This window comes from Blennius ocellaris (genome assembly GCF_963422515.1).
Source record: "Blennius ocellaris genome assembly, chromosome: 16".
NCBI lineage: Eukaryota > Metazoa > Chordata > Actinopteri > Blenniiformes > Blenniidae > Blennius > Blennius ocellaris.
In genome coordinates, this window is record NC_137665.1 from 3,201,292 (window position 1) to 3,223,396 (window position 22,105).

General features: G+C 44.1%; 1 protein-coding gene across 1 annotated transcript in view; it reads right to left on the reverse strand.

Moving 5' to 3' along the window:
• Positions 1 to 22,105, reverse strand: part of usp43b (ubiquitin specific peptidase 43b) — a 66,627-nt gene that overhangs the window by 21,551 nt on the left and 22,971 nt on the right. The window contains 5 exon segments of the mRNA XM_080511542.1: positions 3,716 to 3,860; positions 4,110 to 4,132; positions 4,135 to 4,244; positions 9,870 to 9,962; positions 17,523 to 17,626. Of these exon segments, the coding sequence (XP_080367668.1) occupies positions 3,716 to 3,860; positions 4,110 to 4,132; positions 4,135 to 4,244; positions 9,870 to 9,962; positions 17,523 to 17,626 (475 nt within the window).

A 22,105-nucleotide genomic window follows, 5' to 3' on the forward strand; every position in this document is an offset into this window, starting at 1 on the left:
GCATATCAAAGCCAAAGAGTTTATATCTACAGTTAGTTTATTAGACAAACGTTCGGCTCCTGTTGTGGGCCACCGAGAGAATTATTGAAACGCACTGTAAAAGGTAATTTTGTTTACTTTGCGCCCCCCCTGATGATCCCGATCTCGTTTCCCTCCCCAATTCTATTGCACCACGGGAAGCTGGTGAACCCGCCGCTCCTCCGCACACGCTTTCATTGTGGAACAGACACACCAAACGCCATCACGACTCTGCGAGAGGCAAATTAAAACGGCTCGTCTTCTAAAGGCATCGACTCGTCTCATTTCCTTCAGCCCTCTGCACAGTCAAACTCAAGGTCTTTGATTAAAATTACAAAAAAAAAGAGCTGCAGCCAAATAACAGACGTGATTTATCTCATTGTTTCGCTTTGAATTGTTATTAAAAAAAAATAATCTTTATAATTTAGACAGAGAAAAGAAGTGTGTCATTGGTTGTAGTTTATAAAAAACTAGTCGTGGCTGCACCCGGTCAATCCTGTGAGGTGGGGGTGGGGGGGGTGGGGGGGGGGCTGAGAGTTACGAGTGGAAAGGTCACACCGTCGTCGGTTTGAATCCGGTTTGAATCCGGCGGCATGTCGTCACGCGGCCTCTGTCCCACGTGGATCGTTATTCAAAATCGGCCAGTTTTGGTGCGTTTGCGTGAGCGAGGAGACCCGACGGACGTAATAAAACGGGGTTACCGGTCACAGCTTCTGCTTTGACTCCTAAATTGCGGGAGGACCGAGCGGTTTTATTTCAATTGAAGCATTAATGGATAATTGATTAAGTGTTGCTCAAACAGCAGACCTTCTGGGTTCAGTAATTGCCGCGAGGATCACATTCCTGTGGCGACAGCAAGCATAACAGATCCTCGCTGGAGAGAAAGAAACGCAATAAAGTTGCATTTACGTGGCACTGCATTTGTGGTATCCTATTTTATGACCCTATTTTATTCTTCTGTACAATATTTTCCATTTTACTGCAGAATTTTAGTTTCCTTGCATTAACAACTCCTGTATATAAAATCAAACTACTGCAAGTAGATTAGCAGATCATTTAGCATCAACAGACGGCTTCATAAGAGCTACAGCTTGGCTTTAATCCATCCAGCCACCCCCCCCCCCCCCCCTTTGTTTGATTTACAATTCATTTAAATGACTTTTAAAGCCGGCTCCAAGCTGCATTAACAGAGGTGAGATTCTTGTGTCGGCCCCTCCGGCTGCTCCACGCTGAAGTTTTAAATCTAAAGTTGAGGCTGCCACCGGAGCGCCGCCCGAGGAGGGAGCGCTCATGAATCAGCGCCTTCAAGTTAAATTACTTCCTTGAACCCCTTTTATAGACTTGTTTTTTGTGTGATGTGGTTACATTTATTTATGGGTTTTTTTTCCGCTTTCGCCATTTTATTTGTCTTCACTTATTAACTGGTGTTTTTCCTTCCTGCGTTCTAGTCAATGTCTTCAATGCAAAACTTTTTTGGCGCAACATCCTAACTTGCGTTACGTCTGTGCAGCCGTGACGAGAACAACCGAGTTCATACTGTGAAGTATTTTACCACAAAGGTGAAGGTGTTTTGTCTCTCGTTCATAAGAAATAATGAGGTCGAGGGGTTGTACGACACTCCCGTTACCTCGTGATGCAATCGCATTACAAAATCTAATAAGCATAAACTTTTTTTTTTTGCAAATACAGCAAGAAGAGAAATTGGCTGATACAACGTGAAAATAACCTCGACCTTCTGCCACCAAGGCTAATAATTTAAGCAGGAATGTGGGTCCGAAAATTCCTTCCCGCTGTTCCAAATATATTGAATTAATGAGTCTGTTTGAGGTCACAATGACTTTGCGACCTTGTCGATTGAGTCCCATTCAAAAAAAAGTTTCTGTCCGATGAGTAGCGAGCAAAGCGGCTGAGATCCAAGTGAAATAACGACCTATTTATTGGCTTCAGGCTAAATTTGACTTTCTATGACAAAAATCTTCCATGTTTATTTCATGTGCCGCACCGATTTTCAGACCTCGAGGTTGAAAACGGCTGAATGAGGTGAAACGAAAAGAGCCAAGATAGGTGGAGCTGCTGAAAAGTATATAAGAGCTAAAAACTGCTTTAAAAAATTGAAAATGATCAAGTTGATTCGATGATTAAACTTGCAGGTTCAGTTTATTTTTTATTTTTAAGAAAAAAAAGAAGAATAAAGGAAACAAAATGGAAAAGAATGGGGAAAATTTACAAAAATCCCAGTAGAGCCGCAACTGGTCCACATCCAAATAGCCACAAACAGCTAAATGAACAAATCAGCTAAAATAGCCAAGAACCATGAAATGGCTAAAGTGGGAAAAATGTCTTTTTTAAATTGCTGCCAAAGTTAAAAAATAAAAATACAATAATGAAGTATATCTAAATTGCAATTTTTCCATGTATTTTTTTTTTAAAGCTTTTTGATTAATTCAATCATTTCAGATAATGAACACGAACAAACGACTCCATGGTGCATCTTGAAGAGGAGCTTGTTTTTTTTTCTTTTTTTTGTGTCAAGTTTGTGTTTCTCTGAATCTGAAATAACCTCAAAGTAAAATGTAAATATTGTCCGTTTGCACTCAACGGGACTCTGCAGACGTTATTCCTCCGAGTGGCTTGTTGTTGACGGGCAGATTCACATGCTGTGATGAACAACCAGTTAGCAACTCGTAGAACTGGAATATTTATATACATGTGTAAAGTTCTATTTCTTCTGATGCAGAGAAATTCTTAATTCAAATTTTTTTTGTTGTGTTTCTTTTTGCAGGTTTCTGAGTTCATCACGCGTAGGCACAGACGGAAGGCCAAAGCTGCGACGCCTTCACTCCACAGCCTGTGTAGACATTGTGTAAGTTGGGAAGCAAACAAGCTCCCCCACCCACACTTGATAAATTATGATCACATCTTAAATCTTCTCTCGTGGGGCGAGAACGTATCATCTTGAGTGACAAGTACAATCTCTGCCGTACGTGGACGAGTGTTAAGCGGCGACGGAGGGCGTCCGAGACAACCGCTGCAGACTGAGGCGGTGGCGACGGGGGATTGGAGTGCAGGAGGAGGAGGAGGAGGAGGAGGAGGAGCAGCAGCAGCTCTGTTCTCTCACTGCGGCCGTTGACCAACATGAATTAAGGCACCAAAAGTCCCATTCTTCACGAGGCTCAGCGGCGGCGACCGAGACTCGGAAGCCCTCCGAGAGACGGCGGCAGAGCAGAGCCCGTTTTGTTGACGACATAAAGCAAAGAAACGCGGGGGGGGTGGGGGGGGGGGGGGGGGGGGGGGACGCGACGCACCGAGGTACTTCCCACCGCACATTATGCATTTTACATCGCTGGCTGGGAAACAGATGAAATGAAGACATAAATCTGTTCTGCACAGCAGGGGGGCACGTAATTCACAAAGCTCTTTGTGAAAGCTATATAGCCCTTAATGTGCTCCCCCAGGACCCCCCCCCCCCCACACACACACACACACACACACACACACAGGAAGGTGCATCCCCAAAGGGTTTCATTAGGCAAAGTAAATTAACAAAATGGGTTTGTTTGCTTACAGATTTGTGCGTTGCACGCCCACATTACAGCGGGAGAAACATACTCCCGACTCCCGGAGACAATCGGGAGTTTTTGGTCGCGTCTAAAAATAGCTACAAAGAAAAAAATAAATAAATTTAAAAAAATCGTACCTGAGATCCGCGCGGAGCCGCCTCTGATGTAGAGCGGCGGGGCCTGGAAGGCGTAGATGACGTCGTTCTCCGCTACGCTAGAGAGGTCGTCTTCATCAAAGAAGGACCGCTGGAAGCCGGTGGAGTAAACCTCCGTCAGGATCACCTGCAATTCAAGAGAGGACACACACACACACACACACAACCAGGAGTGAGTCCCTCACTGCAGGCGCCACTGGAAATCTTATGGAACACAGCAGGGGGTGGTGGTGGTGGTGGTGGTGGTGGTGGGGGCTTTGAACTCCACTCCTCTCTTATCGGAGCTCGATGCTTCAGAAACACAGTCAGGCAAACTTCCATGTGGAACGTCCACAGGCTCCAGAAGCCACTATTCTCCGCCTGCTCTTGCCGTCACCTGGTCCGGGGAGATCTTCCCTCGTCGGCCACCGTCCTCCTCAGGCAGGCCACGGAGCCGAACAGGGGCACGGCCACGCCCACCCGCAGGTACCGCTGCCCTTTGGTGCTGAACACCAGCGTCACACACAGCGGCCTGCCGGAGACACGACAAAAAAAAAAAAAAAAGACAATTGCAAAATCAGCAATTCGGGGGGTGGGGGGGGGGGGGAAATAAACCCCGACGGAACAGATTTTCACTTTGATTTCTGCACCGTTTCCACCACGGCCTCCTCCGCCGCCAAGGGAGGGACAAAAGAAGACTTTCATGAATAAATCAACACACTTTAACATCAATAATAGATCATTAGGACTTGGGTTTTTTTTTTTGTGTGTGAAATAATGGAATCTCTATTGCATTTTTTTTTTTTTTTGAAAACCAGGAGCGCTCGGCCGCGACCTCTCCGGCGGGGACGTGAACGAGAGCCGAGGAGACGCATGAACTCGCTGCAGAATGACGGATGGCAACACAACTTGAGATAAACTTTCCCCGTTTTGCCTCCACGGTGCATTAAAACCTTCAAATGTACCCAAGAAGTTTTCTATGAATGCTGCAGTGGTGAGAAAATGAATGTGGAGTTTTGCATGTTTTCTGTCCAAAAACCAATACGTGAGGATGTTTTGACGCCTGCAAGTCTGAATATTTACGTAAACTATTGCAAAAAAATAGAAAACTGCAGATTTTCCCAATACCAACTAATAGCTCTGTTTAATTATATTAGTGTTATCCTGCACAAGTTTGCTCTTAACTAGTGTGAGATACTTTTTTTTTTTTAAGCTTCTTTTAAATTCTATTTACACAAAAATGTTGGGACAGAAATCACTCAGTCCAACTGAACTAAACATACTTTATAATCCTCGACAGCTGCATGAAGCAGTATTTAAAGACACAAAGACGATTTTAATGAATTAGACAAAAGCTGAAAGACAAGATGATGAAGTATTAACAGATTTGAATAAAGGTTGAGGTCAGTTATGCTTGAATGACACCATTTATCAATGCGATGGGAGAAAAACCAAAGTGAATGTGAAGAATCTATTTTGATAACTGATAAGTTACAAGAGACAATCTCAAACTGCACCTGGATACATCTACAGTTTTCATTCCGTTTCCCTTTGTTCTGTTCATATTCAAATCAAGCGTTCATATTCATATTCATAACATCTGAGGTGCAATGGGAATAGAAATCCTCTGTGAAAGTATGTTAGAAGCGTCAATACATGACAACAGAGCTCCGGAGCGTTAACAACCTTGACTCATGCGAATATAGCAAACGGGAATTAATCAACATCCGAAGCATATTAGGTTGTATGAAAACATTTTATTTATTAATTTTTAATAGAAACAGTCGACCTGTTTAAAGTCAGCCATTGATATAAACAGAAGTGTCATCAGCATATAGATTACATTAAAATTCAGTTTACCATCAGAAGCTATCGTTGCCTCGTAGAAGCAACTTCCAGGTTCAGCAATATTGCCCACGAGCCTGTTCACTGCTGCTTTTATGGAATCGCAGGAAACCCGAAGGCTGATTCTTGTACAAACTCTGAGTTTCAATCCTCCTCCATTACATTTCAGTGGGATTGAGATCTCGGCCTTGACGGGTCCACTCCATTACCTCGTATGTGCCGTCGATCCGAGTCCATCCCCGGTGGATTTGTTGCTGCGCTGCAATTTTTTTTATTATTTTCTTTTTTGGCTCAAATATTCCTTTTTGGGAAAACAGAGGTTTTTTTTTTTTTTTTTTTTTTTTCTGGCACGGCTCTCATGCGGAGTCAAAATTCGGGGGAAGTCTGATCGCAGGCTTCGACATAAACTGCTGCAGAGCTACCTGCAAATCCCCGGACGAGGTTTCTGTTCTTCTTTCAGCCCCCCCCCCCCCCCCCCCCCCCCACCACCACCACCACCACCACCCCCCTTCATCAAACAATCTGCTCGCTGAGGCGGTCAAGCGCTGGACAAATTGGCAGCCTTTTCAAATCCGCAGCACTTGTAGATCATTTCGCCCTGCAGTGGAATAATTTATTCCACATAATTTGGAGATCCTTTTAAATCCCGCAGCAGACCCGTCGGCACCCACAACCTTTCACAGAGGACTTTGGAGAGCTCTTTAGATTTTGGCACGATGAGAACGCATTCTTCCGACAGCAGAGGCCCTTGAGCTGCAGCTTTAAATAAGACAGGTTTCACTGGTCTCATTACTTTTATTAGAATAGGTTGGGGGGGGGGGGGGGGGGGCGTGCTGACCGGGAATCAAATCGAGGACTTCCTGCTGATGGCATGTGATGTGTTGCCATGTGTACAGATAAAAAATATAGGGCCATTTGCATTTTTATTTATTTTTTTCATTAATTTTAAGAAATTGCAGTTTTTGCACAAGTGGGGTCAACAATGACCCCAAGCAGTTCCCAGGTCATTTTTACCTCCAGGTAAAATGGAGAGACTGCTGACATCACATGTGTGGGACAATATTGACAGTCAAAGTTGCATTAGATGTATAAGATGACATCAGATGTGTAAGTGAGACTGTCAGAGTTGGGGTCATTTTTGACTCCGCTTGTGCAAGAGTGGGGTAGTGATACAAAAACTGCAATTTCTTAAAATTAATGGAAAAAATTAATACAAATGCAAATGCCCTCATGTCACAAACATGTCTTATGAGGAATACCTAGAATATGGAAATATTACAACTCTTTGTTTTAAAGATTTTGAAGAATAACAACCCAGTATATTGCAAAAACTCATTGATTTGAATTGGGGTCATTTTTGACCCCACTCGTGGAAGAGTGTAGGTTCTGGTAGGTTGTGCATCCAAGGGTTAATATTGGAACTCTGTTCTCAAGCTTTATATGTAAACATTATCCAGTATCTGGAGGTGACGCTTGATAGTGGATGAAAATACAGGGAAGCTTCACGTTCACACGTTTTCATAATGATCAAAATGGAAATGGGAACGTCAGAAAAAAAACTGTAGTTTGCATATCAGGCCACTAGTTGGATCAGATTTGTTTTTAAGTTTGCTTTTGTTGCTCAAATCAGGATCTGCTGGATGAAAGAAATGCGTCTCGGCACGTGATCCCGATGGTCGTGCAGTAAAAGGAAAAAAACGCCGTTACAGCTACAGTATTTGTATGATAATAAAACGACTGCTATGATAATACACATGCACAGTACTCAACAGAAAGCTGTTTTTCCCCCCCCACAAATTGCCATCTTCATCGACTCCCAGTCTTGTTATTGTGTAAACCAATGAATGCCACACATGTTGGGAATAAAATGAGATTTCCACAGTCTGTCCTCACGTCGAAACAACACTATTAGGCCGCATTTACATTTCAAGTCTTGATGACCAGATCACATCTGGCCGTGCGGTTACACATATTTTATCAAGTGACCCATTCTATTCAGGCGATATTTGGTTTATTTCCACATATGAACTAGGTCTGATGTCAGAATATCTGATCTGTGCCACATAAGAGCAGAAATGTGGGATCGGTTCACATCAACACCGACTCAATGATAGCGTGTGACTTTAGACTATATAAAGTCTAAAACCTAAAATATTAAACTTCCTGTGTTTTATTTCAATGATGATCAATTTGATGTGATTTGACTTTCTCTATCATATCACATGTATATACATTTTTAATAGGGACTTCACTCACTGGGTTAAATAAAATAATCCTGTTTTCATGGGACTGCATGCGTACTGTAAACAAAAGTCCCCAAAACAAACAAACAAACAAAAAAACCCCGTGACAAACACTGTGTGTTTATGGCTCATGGATGTGATCCGGACGAGATCCACCATAACTCTTTCACACAAGGAATTATACTTAAAAAGAAACAAAACAAAAACATTCTCAAAGACAATCCATCTGTTTCCTCTTCTGTTTATCCCTTCAAAAGCGTTTTCTCTCACCTGATCTGCCACAAACTTTAAAGGACGGTGACTCACACTCTCATCTTCGCACCGTCAGAAGCAAGTTCTTAAAAACTATTTCCCGAATTAGAAAGGTTGTTGGCTGAACTATATTACAGAATAAGACCTGAGAGAGAAGGAAGAACCACAAAGATCTGCCAATCAGAGCTTTTATTTTGTTTACTGAATATATTTACGAGGAGCTAAATGCACATACGTAAAATTTTTTACTACACGCACCCAGCTTTTTCCCTGTGTGGCGAGTTTAGCTGTACAACCCTGATTTCTCACATCAAGTAGTGATTTATGGTGGAATGTTGAAACCAACAATAACAAATAACTGATATTTATCTGGTTATTACATATAGTTTTTTCCACCAGAGCTTTTTGGATCATTTCAATCAAATTGATTAAAACAGTGAAAAGTTCAGCACTTCGATTGCTTGATTTTTATCATGATTTCCTCTCAAAACTTTGTGACTCTTAGATTTCTACTTCTTCTCGGGGAGCGTTGCTCATCTTTCTGTGGTTCAAAAGTAAAAATGTGGGCAAAAAACCCTTCGTTTTCAATCCTATTTATACTCCATGTTAGATTAATACCGATCCAGATTTTTCTATAATCTGTATTTCGTTCCATCTCCTGGACGCTTATGGATCCAAAAACAAAGATGCAGTTAATGGAATGTTTTTTTTACCTTCTTGCAGAAGGCTAATGATTCTTTTCCTTGCATTCTTCTTTTAGGAGCGTTACATAACTCCAGGCTGTGTGCAGAGGATGCTGGGTAATAATCCATCTGTCACTGCAGCGTTATATTAAAAAAAAAAAAAAAGGGGGGGCTTGAGAATGGTCGTACTGATAGTTTATGTCTTCAGTTCGATGTAATACTGCACCAAAAAAAAAGTGCTGCAGAAGCGAGAAAAAAGTTGAACGTAGACGCTCAAGTTAAACAATTACGCTCAAGTGTGTGTTTGTGCAGAAGCGTCACCAGAAGAAGAACAAGTCAAACTGTTGGTATATAATTGTCACAACATTATGACCGTTTGCACATTTTGAGGATTAAAAATAAGGTACAAAAATACTAAAGAGTGAATGGGGTGTCCCTTCTGGAAAATGTGAGGTTTTTTTACAGCCCCCTTTTTTTTTATAACCTTATTTTTAATGTACTAAATCAGGCTTAAAGAATACAACTTCCTTTTCCTTGTATTTAAAATATCATTTTTTTTTAATTTACTTTCTTGTTTCCATAGTGTGGCTGGTCAATTTGATTTATTAAAAAAAATATATATATTTTTAATTGTCACTAACTTTAAATTTAAACATACATGTGTCATGTGTCAAACAAAAAAGATCTGAATCAAGTTAAAGTAAACTGAACGTCTCGCTCTCTGTCATTCGCTTACTTCTTTACATCGCTTCTATTGTCTACATTCCACCACCTTCACCCGATAGAAAGAAGTCTAAAACACTATTATTGACTATTATTATATAATAGTCAATAATATACTATATAATAATTACTATTATTTTGATATAAAAACACAAAAAAAACCCTAACAAAACAACCCCACCAGAGCTATGGAGTTGATCTGATAACTTTGTCCTTGAAAGTTTCCTGTCTGAGGCAGAAAATGCTGATTTATTTGAGCAGGTTTCGCCTAATGAGGCGCGTTTTTTGGCTCGTCTTGTCCTAAATCCCAAAGGTTGGCGGTTGAATTCCCGGCACCGAGCTGCCAAATTATCCGTGGGCGTGAAAGTGCGTGTGTGTGTGTGTGTGTGTGTGCGACACGGTGGCGCTCACCTGGTCTGGCGGAGCGGGATGGGGAGCGAGATGCAGAGGAAAGGGTCGAAGGTGTTGCTCTGTTTCAGGCAGTGCGGGCACGTCAGTGAAGACCTGAGGGAAGAAGGAAAAGAAAAGAAAAAGAAAGGAAAAGAAAGGGAAAAAAGTTAAATTTGCGGAGGGAGAGGTAACCGGCTCGGCTCATGCCGACTCGGCACAAATTAATCTCAGAGTCCTCCTGATTAATTCTGGCAGGGAAGGAGAAAGTTTAATGGAGTTACACAAGCGAACCAGCGGGTGAAAGCTGAACACCGTGTTCAGTTCAGGTGTTTTGATCTGATTGTTCGACGGGATGAATGATGTAACTGGTGTGAATAAGAGGGGCATGGGATGGGGGAGGGGCAGTAGCTGGAACCCCCCCCCCCCCCTTTCCTTTCTAACCAGATGAAGCTGTTTCCATCTTGTTGCATCACTTCCGATGCTCGTGGGACGTCATTATAGGATCCCGAACAGACGGAAATTAACAAACGTTCCCGGGATGATGATCTCTGTGAATGCGGAGGAGTGAAACCGAAGGGGATTTATATACCTACTGTTTTCCAATAAGCACCTTTTTTTTTTTTTGCTCACGATCCTTTCGATTAATCCGCCTCAATTCCGCCGGATTGAAACAAGTGGTTGCAGTGAGCTGGTCGAGTCAGAGCGCCCCCCCCGGGGGTTAATAGGCGGATTGCTGCGGAGGCACTTTGTGAAACGTTTATCCTGTGAAATAAAGCTTTTGTTCAGTATATTGTGTTCATAATGTGCAGAATCCCTCGATAAGACCTCCGGGCCTAATTTAAATGAATGTTTGTTTTTAAAGTTGAGATAAAGCGCAGCGCACGTCCAGTCAATTAGTGTGAGTTGTTGTCGTGGCAAGTTTTGCCTCCCTCACGCCGCGCTTATTCATTTCTATAAAAACTATAAAGCGGTCCGGCCGTGGAGAACAGGGAGAACCTGCAGCAGGTGGCGAGGGAGCCGGGCTGCATCATAAAGAGACCACAACGAAAGAAATCCAGCTGCATCTTAACCCGCGTGAAGCTAAATTTAACATTAATTCACTCAAACTGAACCCAAAGTATTTCACATTGGGTTTTTTTCCACCTCAATTACCAGTGAATTCAGTGACGTTTGACGTTTGACACGCACACACGGATAGCTGAATGCGATCAACAGCCAAAGGGGGGGGGGGTCTGATCCGGAACAGGACATTATCCAGCCGTTAATCGTCTGAGCTGCACCGGCGGGCCCAATCCCAAAAAACCTCGACGGATATTTTTCACCAGATACATACATTTAACTGTATATCTCGAAGCCATTACCACTTTTTAATTTGCATTCTGGGAGCCGAGGGGTTTAGGTGGGCAACGGTGGAAACTCTGAAGTTGAGTTTTTTCCAAGCCGGCTGGAAACGTAACCTGGTGGGCGGGAGGCAGGGGGAATGAGGACCGTCGTCCAGGGCGCAGTTTGGGAGGGTCCACATTTCAACACCGTAGTTTCACTTTGCTCGATCTCTGGCGTGACTTTGTGAAACCACAGTAAAGTGAAGGAGAGTGTATTCAGGTATGAATATATTCCCCAGCGATTCCCCGGATAGAGTTACAAAGGCAGAAGATCCATCGGGGGGGGGGGAGAAACTCCAGGGTGGAGGCGTTACAGTCATTACTGTGATTTAACTCTTCATTTCTTTTACTATCATCATGGCAGATATAAATCTGAAACGAAGTGAGAGGAAATTATTATTATATTTTTTTATTTTTTTTTACCAGTGACACTTTGATTCACCTCCTCGACCGCAACAGTAAGAAACGCAGCGCAGCAGCACATAAATTGATAATGGACTTATGGGAAGCATAACCCAGGAGCAATAAAGTGCAGGGTGGTACATCATAATAAACTCTCAGGCTACGTTTCTTCAACAATGCAGTCAGGCCGACAGAACAAATTTTTCTTACTGTTTTATCAGACTAAGAAATGTGGAAAGGTTGAGTATGACTGGGGAAAAAAACAAACAAACAACAACAAACAAAAAAAAGATTACAAATGAAATGGAAAAAGTTTTACGTCAGCGGCAAAGTTAGAAAGTTAGAGGGTTAATTAGGGTTAATTATACCAAAACATAGCAAACAGCAGTGATGTCAATTCGGCGTATATTAGAATATTAGGCTAATATTCATTAAATAAATATTAATTTATCAAACTTAATTAATGAAAATTGTGCCATTGATAGATAAAAAAAAAAATCGATCAACAGAAAGCTATAAAAAAAAAAACTAGTAAAAATTAAAAAAATATAAAATTGTAGCCTTATGGACTAAAATACATTTTTAAAAAACCCAAGAAAGAAAGACAGGGTGAAGTTACTTGGAAATAGTAACTTTATCACTTCTATGAGAAAGTAATCCAGTAACTTTACCGATGCCTTATTTTCAAAAGTAATTATGCACGTTACTTATTTAGTTACTTTTCAAAAACGTGATGCACAACCAAGCAGTGGAGCTTTCAGCCTCGTTCTGCAGATTCCGCCGTGTAACACTGAATCCAACGAAACATTCTTTTTTCCATCAACCCGTTTTGTTCGTTTCAATCTTTTAACTTTCTGCACATTGCATCAAGTGCATGTTCTATTAAATGCAACAGTCTCCGACTTGAAGAAAATCGGTGAACATTTAAACCCATTTTCTGCACATTGCACCATATTTTAATAAAATAAAGCAAGTGTTTCTTCTTGAAAAAAAAGGTAATCGGGTTAGAGTAACGCGATACTGCCCACCAGTGCTGAGAAATAACACTCCAACTTAACCATTTGTAATTTTTATCGCATCTTGTTCTCTGCAGAGTGTGTGGTGTCATTACCAAAAAAACCCCAAAAAACGACAACAGCGCCCACGTGTGGCCCAATGTGAAAACTAAAATTGTTTAACATTTAATTTCATCGTTTTCAAAAGGTGTCAGTGAAAAACACGTGTATAAAGGGGAGGGGGGGGGGGGGGGGGGGCGGACAAAATCCTACATTATAAAGCAATTTGTGACTCCTCCTGAGACACGTAAAAAAAAAAATTAAACAAAACTCAAACCCGTCTTCCGATTCATCATCCGTAAATCACTAAAAAACTTTGTGACCTTGACCTCGAGCCGTGGGGAAGCAGGGCCGTTCCAATGTGCTTCCCTTTACAGAGGGGCACCTGACAGGCTCAGCAGGGGGGCAGAGAGCCGGGGGGGAGGGGGGGGATAAAGCTCTATTCAAGCAAACCCAGCTGACACGGGCTCTTAGTGCCCCCCCCCCCCTCCTCCCCTCCCCTCCCTCTTGGCAGAGGAGAATGGCTGCTGCCCTACGGATGTCTTATTCTCGCCAGGAAACAGTGAGGAGCTGCACTCGGTGAATACCAATCACACTCTGCCTCCACTAAAACATAGATGTGCTGGGTTGCTTTGAAACACTTTAAAAAAAAAAAAAAAAGGAGGGAGAGGTGATTTTCTGGTGATGCTCTAATGGAGGAAGCGTGCAGAGGTTGAGAGCTCTGTACCCCCCCCCCCACCACCACCACCCTCCTCCTCCTCCTCCTCCCATTCACCTCCGTCTGGGACGCAGCCATGCTGAAGAGTCTGGGCTGGAGGCTTCGCACTACAACACATCAGTCAGGCAGCTTGATCTGATTCATTTCCTTTCCAGAAGCTACTAAAAAAAAAAAAAAAAAAAAAAAAAAAAAAACTAAATGTCTCAGGTTAAAATTAAATCAGCCGCGGCTAACTCTGCTCACAAGGCCTGGCAGCCGTCCTCCGCGGGGGGATAAAGAGGACTTTATGAAACCACGTTAATGTTCCGGAATTGAAAAGGCATAAACCTTTAATGTGCATCTCATAATCTCTAATTGAAATTATAATGCAGATATAATAGTAGTATAAAACAATAAATAAATTACATTTAAAAAGCCCATTATCGGGGTTGTAAACAGAGTCGCTGATCTTTATTCTACAAATCACAGTCAAATGAGGAGATCAAAACAACCGTCACACAGTCCAGCTGATCTGGAGGGGAGAGGAGGGGAGAGGAGAGGAGAGGAGAGGAGAGGAGAGGAGAGGAGAGAGGAGGGGAGGGGAGAGGAGAGGAGAGGAGAGGAGAGGAGAGGAGAGGAGAGGAGAGGAGGAGAGGAGAGGAGAGGAGAGGAGAGGAGAGGAGAGGAGAGGAGAGGAGAGGAGAGGAGAGGAGAGGAGGAGAGGAGGGGAGAGAGGAGGGGAGAGAGGAGAGGAGGGGAGAGGAGGAGAGGAGGAGAGAGGAGGGGAGAGAGGAGAGGAGAGGAGGGGAGAGAGGAGAGGAGAGGAGAGGAGAGGAGGGGAGGGAGAGAGGAGAGGAGAGGAGAGGAGAGGAGAGGAGAGGAGAGGAGAGGAGAGGAGAGGAGAGGAGAGGAGAGGAGAGGAGAGGAGAGGAGAGGAGAGGAGAGGAGAGGAGAGGAGAGAGGAGAGGAGAGGAGAGGAGAGGAGAGGAGAGGAGAGGAGAGGAGAGGAGAGGAGAGGAGAGGAGAGGAGGAGAGGAGGGGAGAGAGGAGGGGAGAGAGGAGAGGAGGGGAGAGGAGGAGAGGAGGGGAGAGGAGGGGAGAGAGGAGGGGAGAGAGGAGAGGAGAGGAGGGGAGAGAGGAGAGGAGAGGAGGGGAGAGAGGAGAGGAGAGGAGGAGAGGAGAGGAGAGGAGGAGAGGAGAGGAGGGGAGAGAGGAGAGGAGGGGAGAGGAGAGGAGGGGGGAGAGGAGAGGAGAGGAGAGGAGAGGAGAGGAGGGGAGAGAGGAGAGGAGAGGAGAGGAGAAGAGAGGAGAAGAGAGGAGGAGAAGAGAGGAGGGGAGAGAGGAGAAGAGAGGAGAATAGAGAAGGGGAGAGGAGAGGAGAGGAGAGGAGAGGAGAGGAGAGGAGAGGAGAGGAGGTTCCAGAGGAAGACGAGCTCGTCTTTGTAACCTGAAACGCTCGGGTGCAGCGATCACAGACATTTTCACTGCAGCCGCCGTGACGCAGCGTTGGTCACGTGCAGCAGAGACCAAATAAAATCCCGCCGTGGAAACTTTGTACGCAGATTTGGATTTTCAACAACTTGATCGTCTCTGAAATAACGAGTGGCGACAGACGGCTGATGTGAATTGATTGTGAAACAATCGACCTGTTTCACAGCCTCTCTCAGGTGTCCTGATCCTACTATTAGTACTACTATTAGTACTACTACTACTACTACTTTACGACTACCACCAGTATTAGTTCTACTAGAGTACCACTACTCTAGAGCTACCTCTATTACTATGCGACTACTACTTGTATTACTTCTACTTTTACGACTACTCCTGCTACTACTACTGCTTCTAATACAACTGCTACTACTAGCATTACTTCTACTTTTACTACTAATCCTGCTACCACCACTACTAGTACTATACGACTACTATTAGCATTGCTACCACTACTTCAGTACAACCACTACTCCTGCTACTACTACTACTAGTATTACTCCCATTACAGCTATTACTACCACCACTACTATGACTACTACTACTACTACTATTACTACCACCACTACTATGACTACTACTACTACTACTATTACTATCACCACTACTACTACTATCACCATTACTATATGACTACTACTACTACTACTACTATTACCATTACTATATGACTACTACTACTACTACTATTACTATTACCATTACTATATGACTACTACTACTACTACTATTACTATTACCATTACTATATGACTACTACTACTACTACTATATAACTACTACCACTACATATGTCTACTACTACTACTACTACTATTACCATTACTATATGACTACTACTACTACCACTACTATATAACTACTATTACTATTACTACTATATAACTACTACTACTATTACTACTATATGACTACTACTACCACTACTATATAACTACTATTACTACTACCACGACTATATGTCTACTACTGCTACTACTATTACTACTACCACTACTATATAACTACTACTACTATTACTACTATACAACTACTACTCCTATTACTACTACTACTACCACCACGACTACTACTATTACTACCACCAATACTATATAAATACTACTAGTACTATTACTACCACATGTTGGGAACAGTTTTCAGTTATACAGTTAACAGTTTTATATATATATATATATCGCTATATCTATCTATCTATATCTATATCTATATCTATCTCTATATCTATGTATCTACACCCCCTCTGTAAAGCTCGCCCCCCCGGCTGGGTCGGTGTTTGGCCGACGGCGCTGCAGGCGGCTGGCTCCTCGCAGACACACTCAGGACGTCACGACTGAAACATTCGACAGCGAGGCGAGCAATTAGGAGACGTATCTGACAGACGTATGACCGGCAGTCACACCGAGCCGCCAGTTTCTTTTCCGAGGAATTAGCAGGCGGGGGGGGGATGGAGGGGGGGGGGGGGGTGTGCTGGCGAGGGAGACGTCAGCAGCTCAGGAGGGACGCGATATTCAAGTAGTAGAGTTTTGAGGGTGTAGATTAAGTGTCAGGAGATGCAGAGGATCATATATTTGGTAAAGAGCTTGACTGTCATCATTCAGGTCAACAACTGCAAAGAGGTGAAAACAGCAGGAGTTGCGATGCCTGAGTGTGCAGTTTAGCACATTTTACGCAGGATCTTAGTAAATTTAGTCATTAAAGTAGAGTAAAACCAGCAGTAGAATGTAGTTTGTTCTAATCTGTGGTTACTTTATGCCAGTTTCACGCAAACTGTGCCTGATGTGTGTGTACGAGCAGTGAGCACTTCAACCGCGACAGTTGAAAGTCGGGCAACTTAAATGTTTCCACCTTTATTTAAGCTTGAGGTCATGTACAAAACATCGCCATCACAGAAAGTTAAAAAAAACAAAAAAAAAAACAGAAAAACTACCAAACCTCCTAAGACGAGACCAGAAGTGTATCTGCCAGAGAAATTCTACTTGTGAGCGACGCTTCCAGCTGACAGATGTAGACATAATGAAGAAAATCAACCGGCTCTTTATCTCTGGGACGAGCGACTGACGGGAGTCATGAGGACATCCAGCTGCACGGGAAAAGAGGGGCGCAGGCTTCCCCGTCGTTCGCCGCCAAGCGTTTGAGGGGATAAGAAATCCTGCGCCGTGATGGGAAATACAGGTGTACAGGTATTACAGCCGGACGGAGAAAATACTTGACCGTTGGCACGGCTAACAACCCTAATTACTTCAGCACAATAAGGTAAACACTTGGAATAAGTGCTTGTACTGAAGGGATTTCTATTCCTCCCGCCGGCGCAGAGGTTAGAGAGCCAGTGCAGTTTTTCATCAGGCTTTTTTTTTTTTTTTCTCTTTCAGAATTACTGCTCCTGTCAGGCTGGTAATTACTAGTTTGTGTGTGGGAGAGAGTGTGTGTGTGGTTCACTGTGGAGACTTTAAAAGCGTTTATGCTTCTCGCATTATGCAGACAAACGGTGACAAAAAAAAAATCCAAAACGTAACCCCTCTCATAATGTCGATTAAATCTTTAGCTGAACAGAAGCATCAAATATTTACAGTGAATGAAGGAAATACACGCACTGTCGGGGGAGTTCGACCTCCCGGCAGATGTGTGCAGATGTTTGTGCCGAACTCACTTGTACTGCGCCTGGAAGTGTTCCTGGACGAAGCTGTGCTGGACCCGGGGCTGCTGGGACGGCGCCGGGTCGGGAGGCGGCGCCTCGTCGGCTCCTCCGACGTCCTGCGGAACAGAAAAGGCCCGACATTGAGCGCAGTGTCTGATTATCAGTCTCAAACTTTGTGCCTCCCCCCCCCCCCTCCTTCCCTCTGCTCGTGTTTCTTTATTGAAAACTGGCGGGGAAGCACTGACCTAAACGTAACTCCCAGAGAGAGCCACGCATCTTTATTCTTTTATCGACTCACCTCGCAACAGAGGAGGGGGGGAGATGGCCTCGGATGGAGATAAAAGAGGGAGATAGATAAAAAAAAAAAAAAATCCTAATCACTGAAGCACTTGCAAGGTCACAAAACTACTGCGTGGGATGTCTCGCGCTGGGAGTGTCTCCCGAGCACTGCGGCGAGGAAACGACACCGCAGACATAAACACATCTCACAGACTAACGAGTTCCTTTAAGGAGAAACTTCACACAAGTTAAACATTCGAAGACTGCGTGAAAACAATGGACAACACGACACAGAGTGATGAGGATCTATTTGACATGCAATTAGGTGGATTCCTCTGTTCAGAGGAATAATATAAAATTAATAACTGAAATTTCAGTTTCTCACATGAAACCAATGATTCTAAGTGAAGGCGAGTTACTAGAACTCATCTTCGATAGTTTAGTTTTCTTTCGCTCATTGGCAAAGAGACAAAAAAACCAATACAGTCAATACAATACAAAGCAAAAACGTATGAATGGAAGTGAGCAGAGGGCGGAATGAACTTATGTAATCTGCCCCTTTATATATGAACACATGCAGACAAAATGACTATAAAGTCTGAGAAACCTGCAGTTTTTTTTTGTTTGTTTTTTTGTCACCGGTTCTGTTCATCATATATATGGACAGAATTTCTAGGCACAGCCGGGGGCCGGAGGGGGTCCGGCTTGGGGACCACAGAATCTCATCTCTGCTATTTGCGGATGATGTGGTTCTGTTGGCCCCATCAAGCCTGGATCTCCAGCGTGCACTGACACGGTTCGCAGCCGAGTGTGAAGCAGCTGGGATGAGGATCAGCACCTCTAAATCCGAGGCCATGGTTCTCGACCGGAAAAAGGTGGCTTGCCCCCTCCAGGGGGCTGGGCGTACCCTTAGAGATAGGGTGAGGAGCTCAGTCACCAGGGAGGAGCTCGGAGTAGAGCCGCTGCTCCTCCACATCGAGAGGAGCCAGCTGAGGTGGCTCGGGCATCTATTTCGGATGCCCCCCGGACGCCTCCCGAGGGAGGTGTTTCGGGCATGTCCCTCCGGTAGGAGGCCTCGGGGCAGACCCAGGACACGCTGGAGGGACTATGTCTCTCGGCTGGCCTGGGAACGCCTTGGGGTGCCACCGGAGGAGCTGGAGGAAGTGTCTGGGGCGAGGGAAGTCTGGGCAACTCTGCTCAGACTGCTGCCTCCGCGACCCGGCCCCGGATAAAGCGGTAGCCAATGGATGGATGGATGGATGTTTTTTTTTTTACCATGGCAACGCTATAATACTTCTACTTCACTTCTTTGGATTTAAATCAAATTATTATTCTGAAAAATCTGTGTGGGAAATAGGTCCATTTGATTCTTTGCATAGATCGCTCCATACATTCATCCTGTTCACAAAAATGCACTGTTGAATTAATTTGGTCCTAAATCTTGGTTTCATGAGGGTCTCGGTTCCTTTTAACTTCTAGCTACTTCCCTTTTTTGACAAATCTTGTTCTTGACATTGAGCGATGCGGTTTCCTCCTGAGCTTCATACATAATCTGCAACAAGTTTAACCGAACGAATAAGTTGGATCTTTACTTTTACGGCTCTTATATGTAAAACAGGGGACATGACCTGCGATGAGCAGGCAACAGATTCAGGCTTTACTCTGTAGTTGGATTCAGTATTTTGCCAAAATGATTAGTCTTCTCATTTGTAAAAAAAAACCTGCCAAGGAGACTAAAATCGTAAAGTTGTTTGCAGGAATCGCACTAAATCTCAGCTATCTCTCGCTTTCCCATCCCAACTCCATTCCACAGCTTTTCAAGCAAAAAAACCCTAAAAAAAACCATCTGGTGGTTTTATATAAAAGGTTGAATGCAGGCGCCTTGTTAGCATTTCTCGGCGAGCACGCCATCAGCCCCACAATAGCCCGGTGTGAAAGTCAGGTACTTGTGAGAAGGCATCAAGTCATCGTATCAATTCAGCGTGTGCTTTCATGCCGGGCTGTCGCTGGCAAGCGGAAACGCACTCCCAGCCTCCCGTGTTGACACTCGCTCTTGTTCTGTTTACTGTTCCTCGCTTTTCCAGCCTTCTCGCTCCCGTACTGGCCGCCGCCGCCAGTTTTCCCAGGCTGGCAGCTCGAGCGTGACCTCGGCTCGCAGACCGAGCTGAAAAGAGGTTTGGAGTTGCTAAAGTGGCGAGAGGAGGGGTGTGTGTGCGTGTGTGTGGATAAGAAATCAGTGCACACAGGCAGAGAGAGACACGGGAGGGCCCTTTTACAAGTTTCCCCGCCATTTTCTATTCTTCTGGAAGCGTTTGAGCTTTGCAAAGACGAGTCTCGAGACTGAAACCTGACCCCCGTGCTGCTGCACTCCGCTCCGACGGGCACATACAATGTAAAAAAAAAACAAAAAAAAACCCTCCACCTCGTCTCGCCCTCCTTCAAAGAAGCATCCGCTTTTCATCACATTCCCTTTCTACCGATCGAACAGTCCCCCCCCCAAAAAAAAACAAAAAACAGAGGAGCTCCCACTCGGATGATCTGAACTACGCGAGAGGTCACAAGTCATATTTATCTTGTTTTTTGTTTTTTTTAAACAAGCAAACTGAACACTTTCTTTCCTCCGTGTTTCCCTCTTGCAATGTCAAATGGAAGATAAGGAGGCCCACAAGGCCCACAAGAGTGCAGACGCAGTCCGCCTTATCGCTGCCCCACAAATCCCTCGCCCAGCGCCGCCACGTCAACAGCCGGCGAGGCGTCAGCTGTGTGTCAACAGGCGCCGCAGACCATGTGGACATTTTTAGTGGGGCAGCTTACAAACACCGCCACTGACGTGCGGCGCCGATAAGAAAGACTCGAGACTATCCGAGCGATGGCGACCAGATATCGCTTTCTCTACGGAGTGAGCCCAGACCGAAATTGTTTCGCAGGTTTTGAACTGACCCTGGTGCACAATAGAAGAAGAAAGGAAGTGGGGGTGGAGGAGGGGAGGGGGGGGGGGTCTTAACAGATGCCATGAGCTGGTCTGAAATTGAGATGCTATCTTTGAAATTGCTTGTCAGAAAAATATGCCAACGTCAACCTGATAAAAATGTTACTGAACAGGCAGGCAACAGAGAGCAGGCGTGAAAAAAAAAGAAAAAAAAGAAATATATCTAAGGAACTATTTTTAGAGTAAAGGGCGGATGGTTAAGAAAAAGAAAAGCACAGGGCGTGAAATTTGCAAACAGTAACCACATGTAACCTGCGTTGCTGAGAAGCTGCGTGTGCGTTACTCCTTCCTCTCTGGAATAAGGCGATTCAATTTGTCTCCTCTGTCATTATCACATACTTTGAGCCAATTTGTTGACAAGTACGGACTCGTTGTGGCTGAAAACACTTTCTGCAGGAGTGAACGTCTGCCGGTCGAATTCAGTCGTTTTTGGTAGTTCGTCCCTTGGCTGCGCTTCTTGTCGTCACCTCTTGTCCGGACAACCCGGCGTGTGATTCGGCTCGCCTTGGAAGAATGTGGAATGAATTGTTGTTGGAGCGTCTGGAACAGCCTTCCAATTACTTACTTTTTAAAATCGCCACGCAACAAAGCCTGCAGGACAAACACTGGTGGAATAATGGTTTGCACGTATATGAATATATTGCATATGTTACGCCGCACTCAAACATGACAGGATGCACTAAGGAGGAGCACAGTGGCGCACACATTTCAAGCCAACTGTTTTGTTTTGTGTCAACTAGTGGTTTTGTTTTGTTTCCATTTTGCTGCTCTTTTGTTTACCAAATTTGTGAACGTTGAACGTCAGTTAAAGGCCTTCTCGAGAAGAAGCTGCCTCTTTGTTATATTAGATCGCACGTTGTTTAGTTAACGGCCGTTTGGCCCCTCCTCTGTTGTATTATTGTGCATTTGGTGTTCCGTTTGATCATCGCACACCCGAGGACTACCGATAAAACCCTCACTTCTCCCAAGCATACCTGGTTATTGTTACTTCCTCTCGCTACATCTCCCTCTTCGCTGAGCCGGGTCGTTGAGTTTATGGTGACCTCTAGTGGACGTAACAGTTGTGACCTAAGCAATGTCAGAACAAAGAGACACTGAGATATAGAGCGTCCATGTACTGTCGCAAAGTGGCATCAGCATTTTACCACTGAAGCAAAAAGTAAATAAGTTGTTTTGATAGTATGTCCACAGATAAAGTAACATAATGCACACAACACACCAAGTTATTTTGGTGTCCAGACCCATTCACACAACCATGAGACAATGTCAACGGATTCATTATTGTCACCATTATACGATGTGCGTTTTAAAAACGTCTATAATGTAC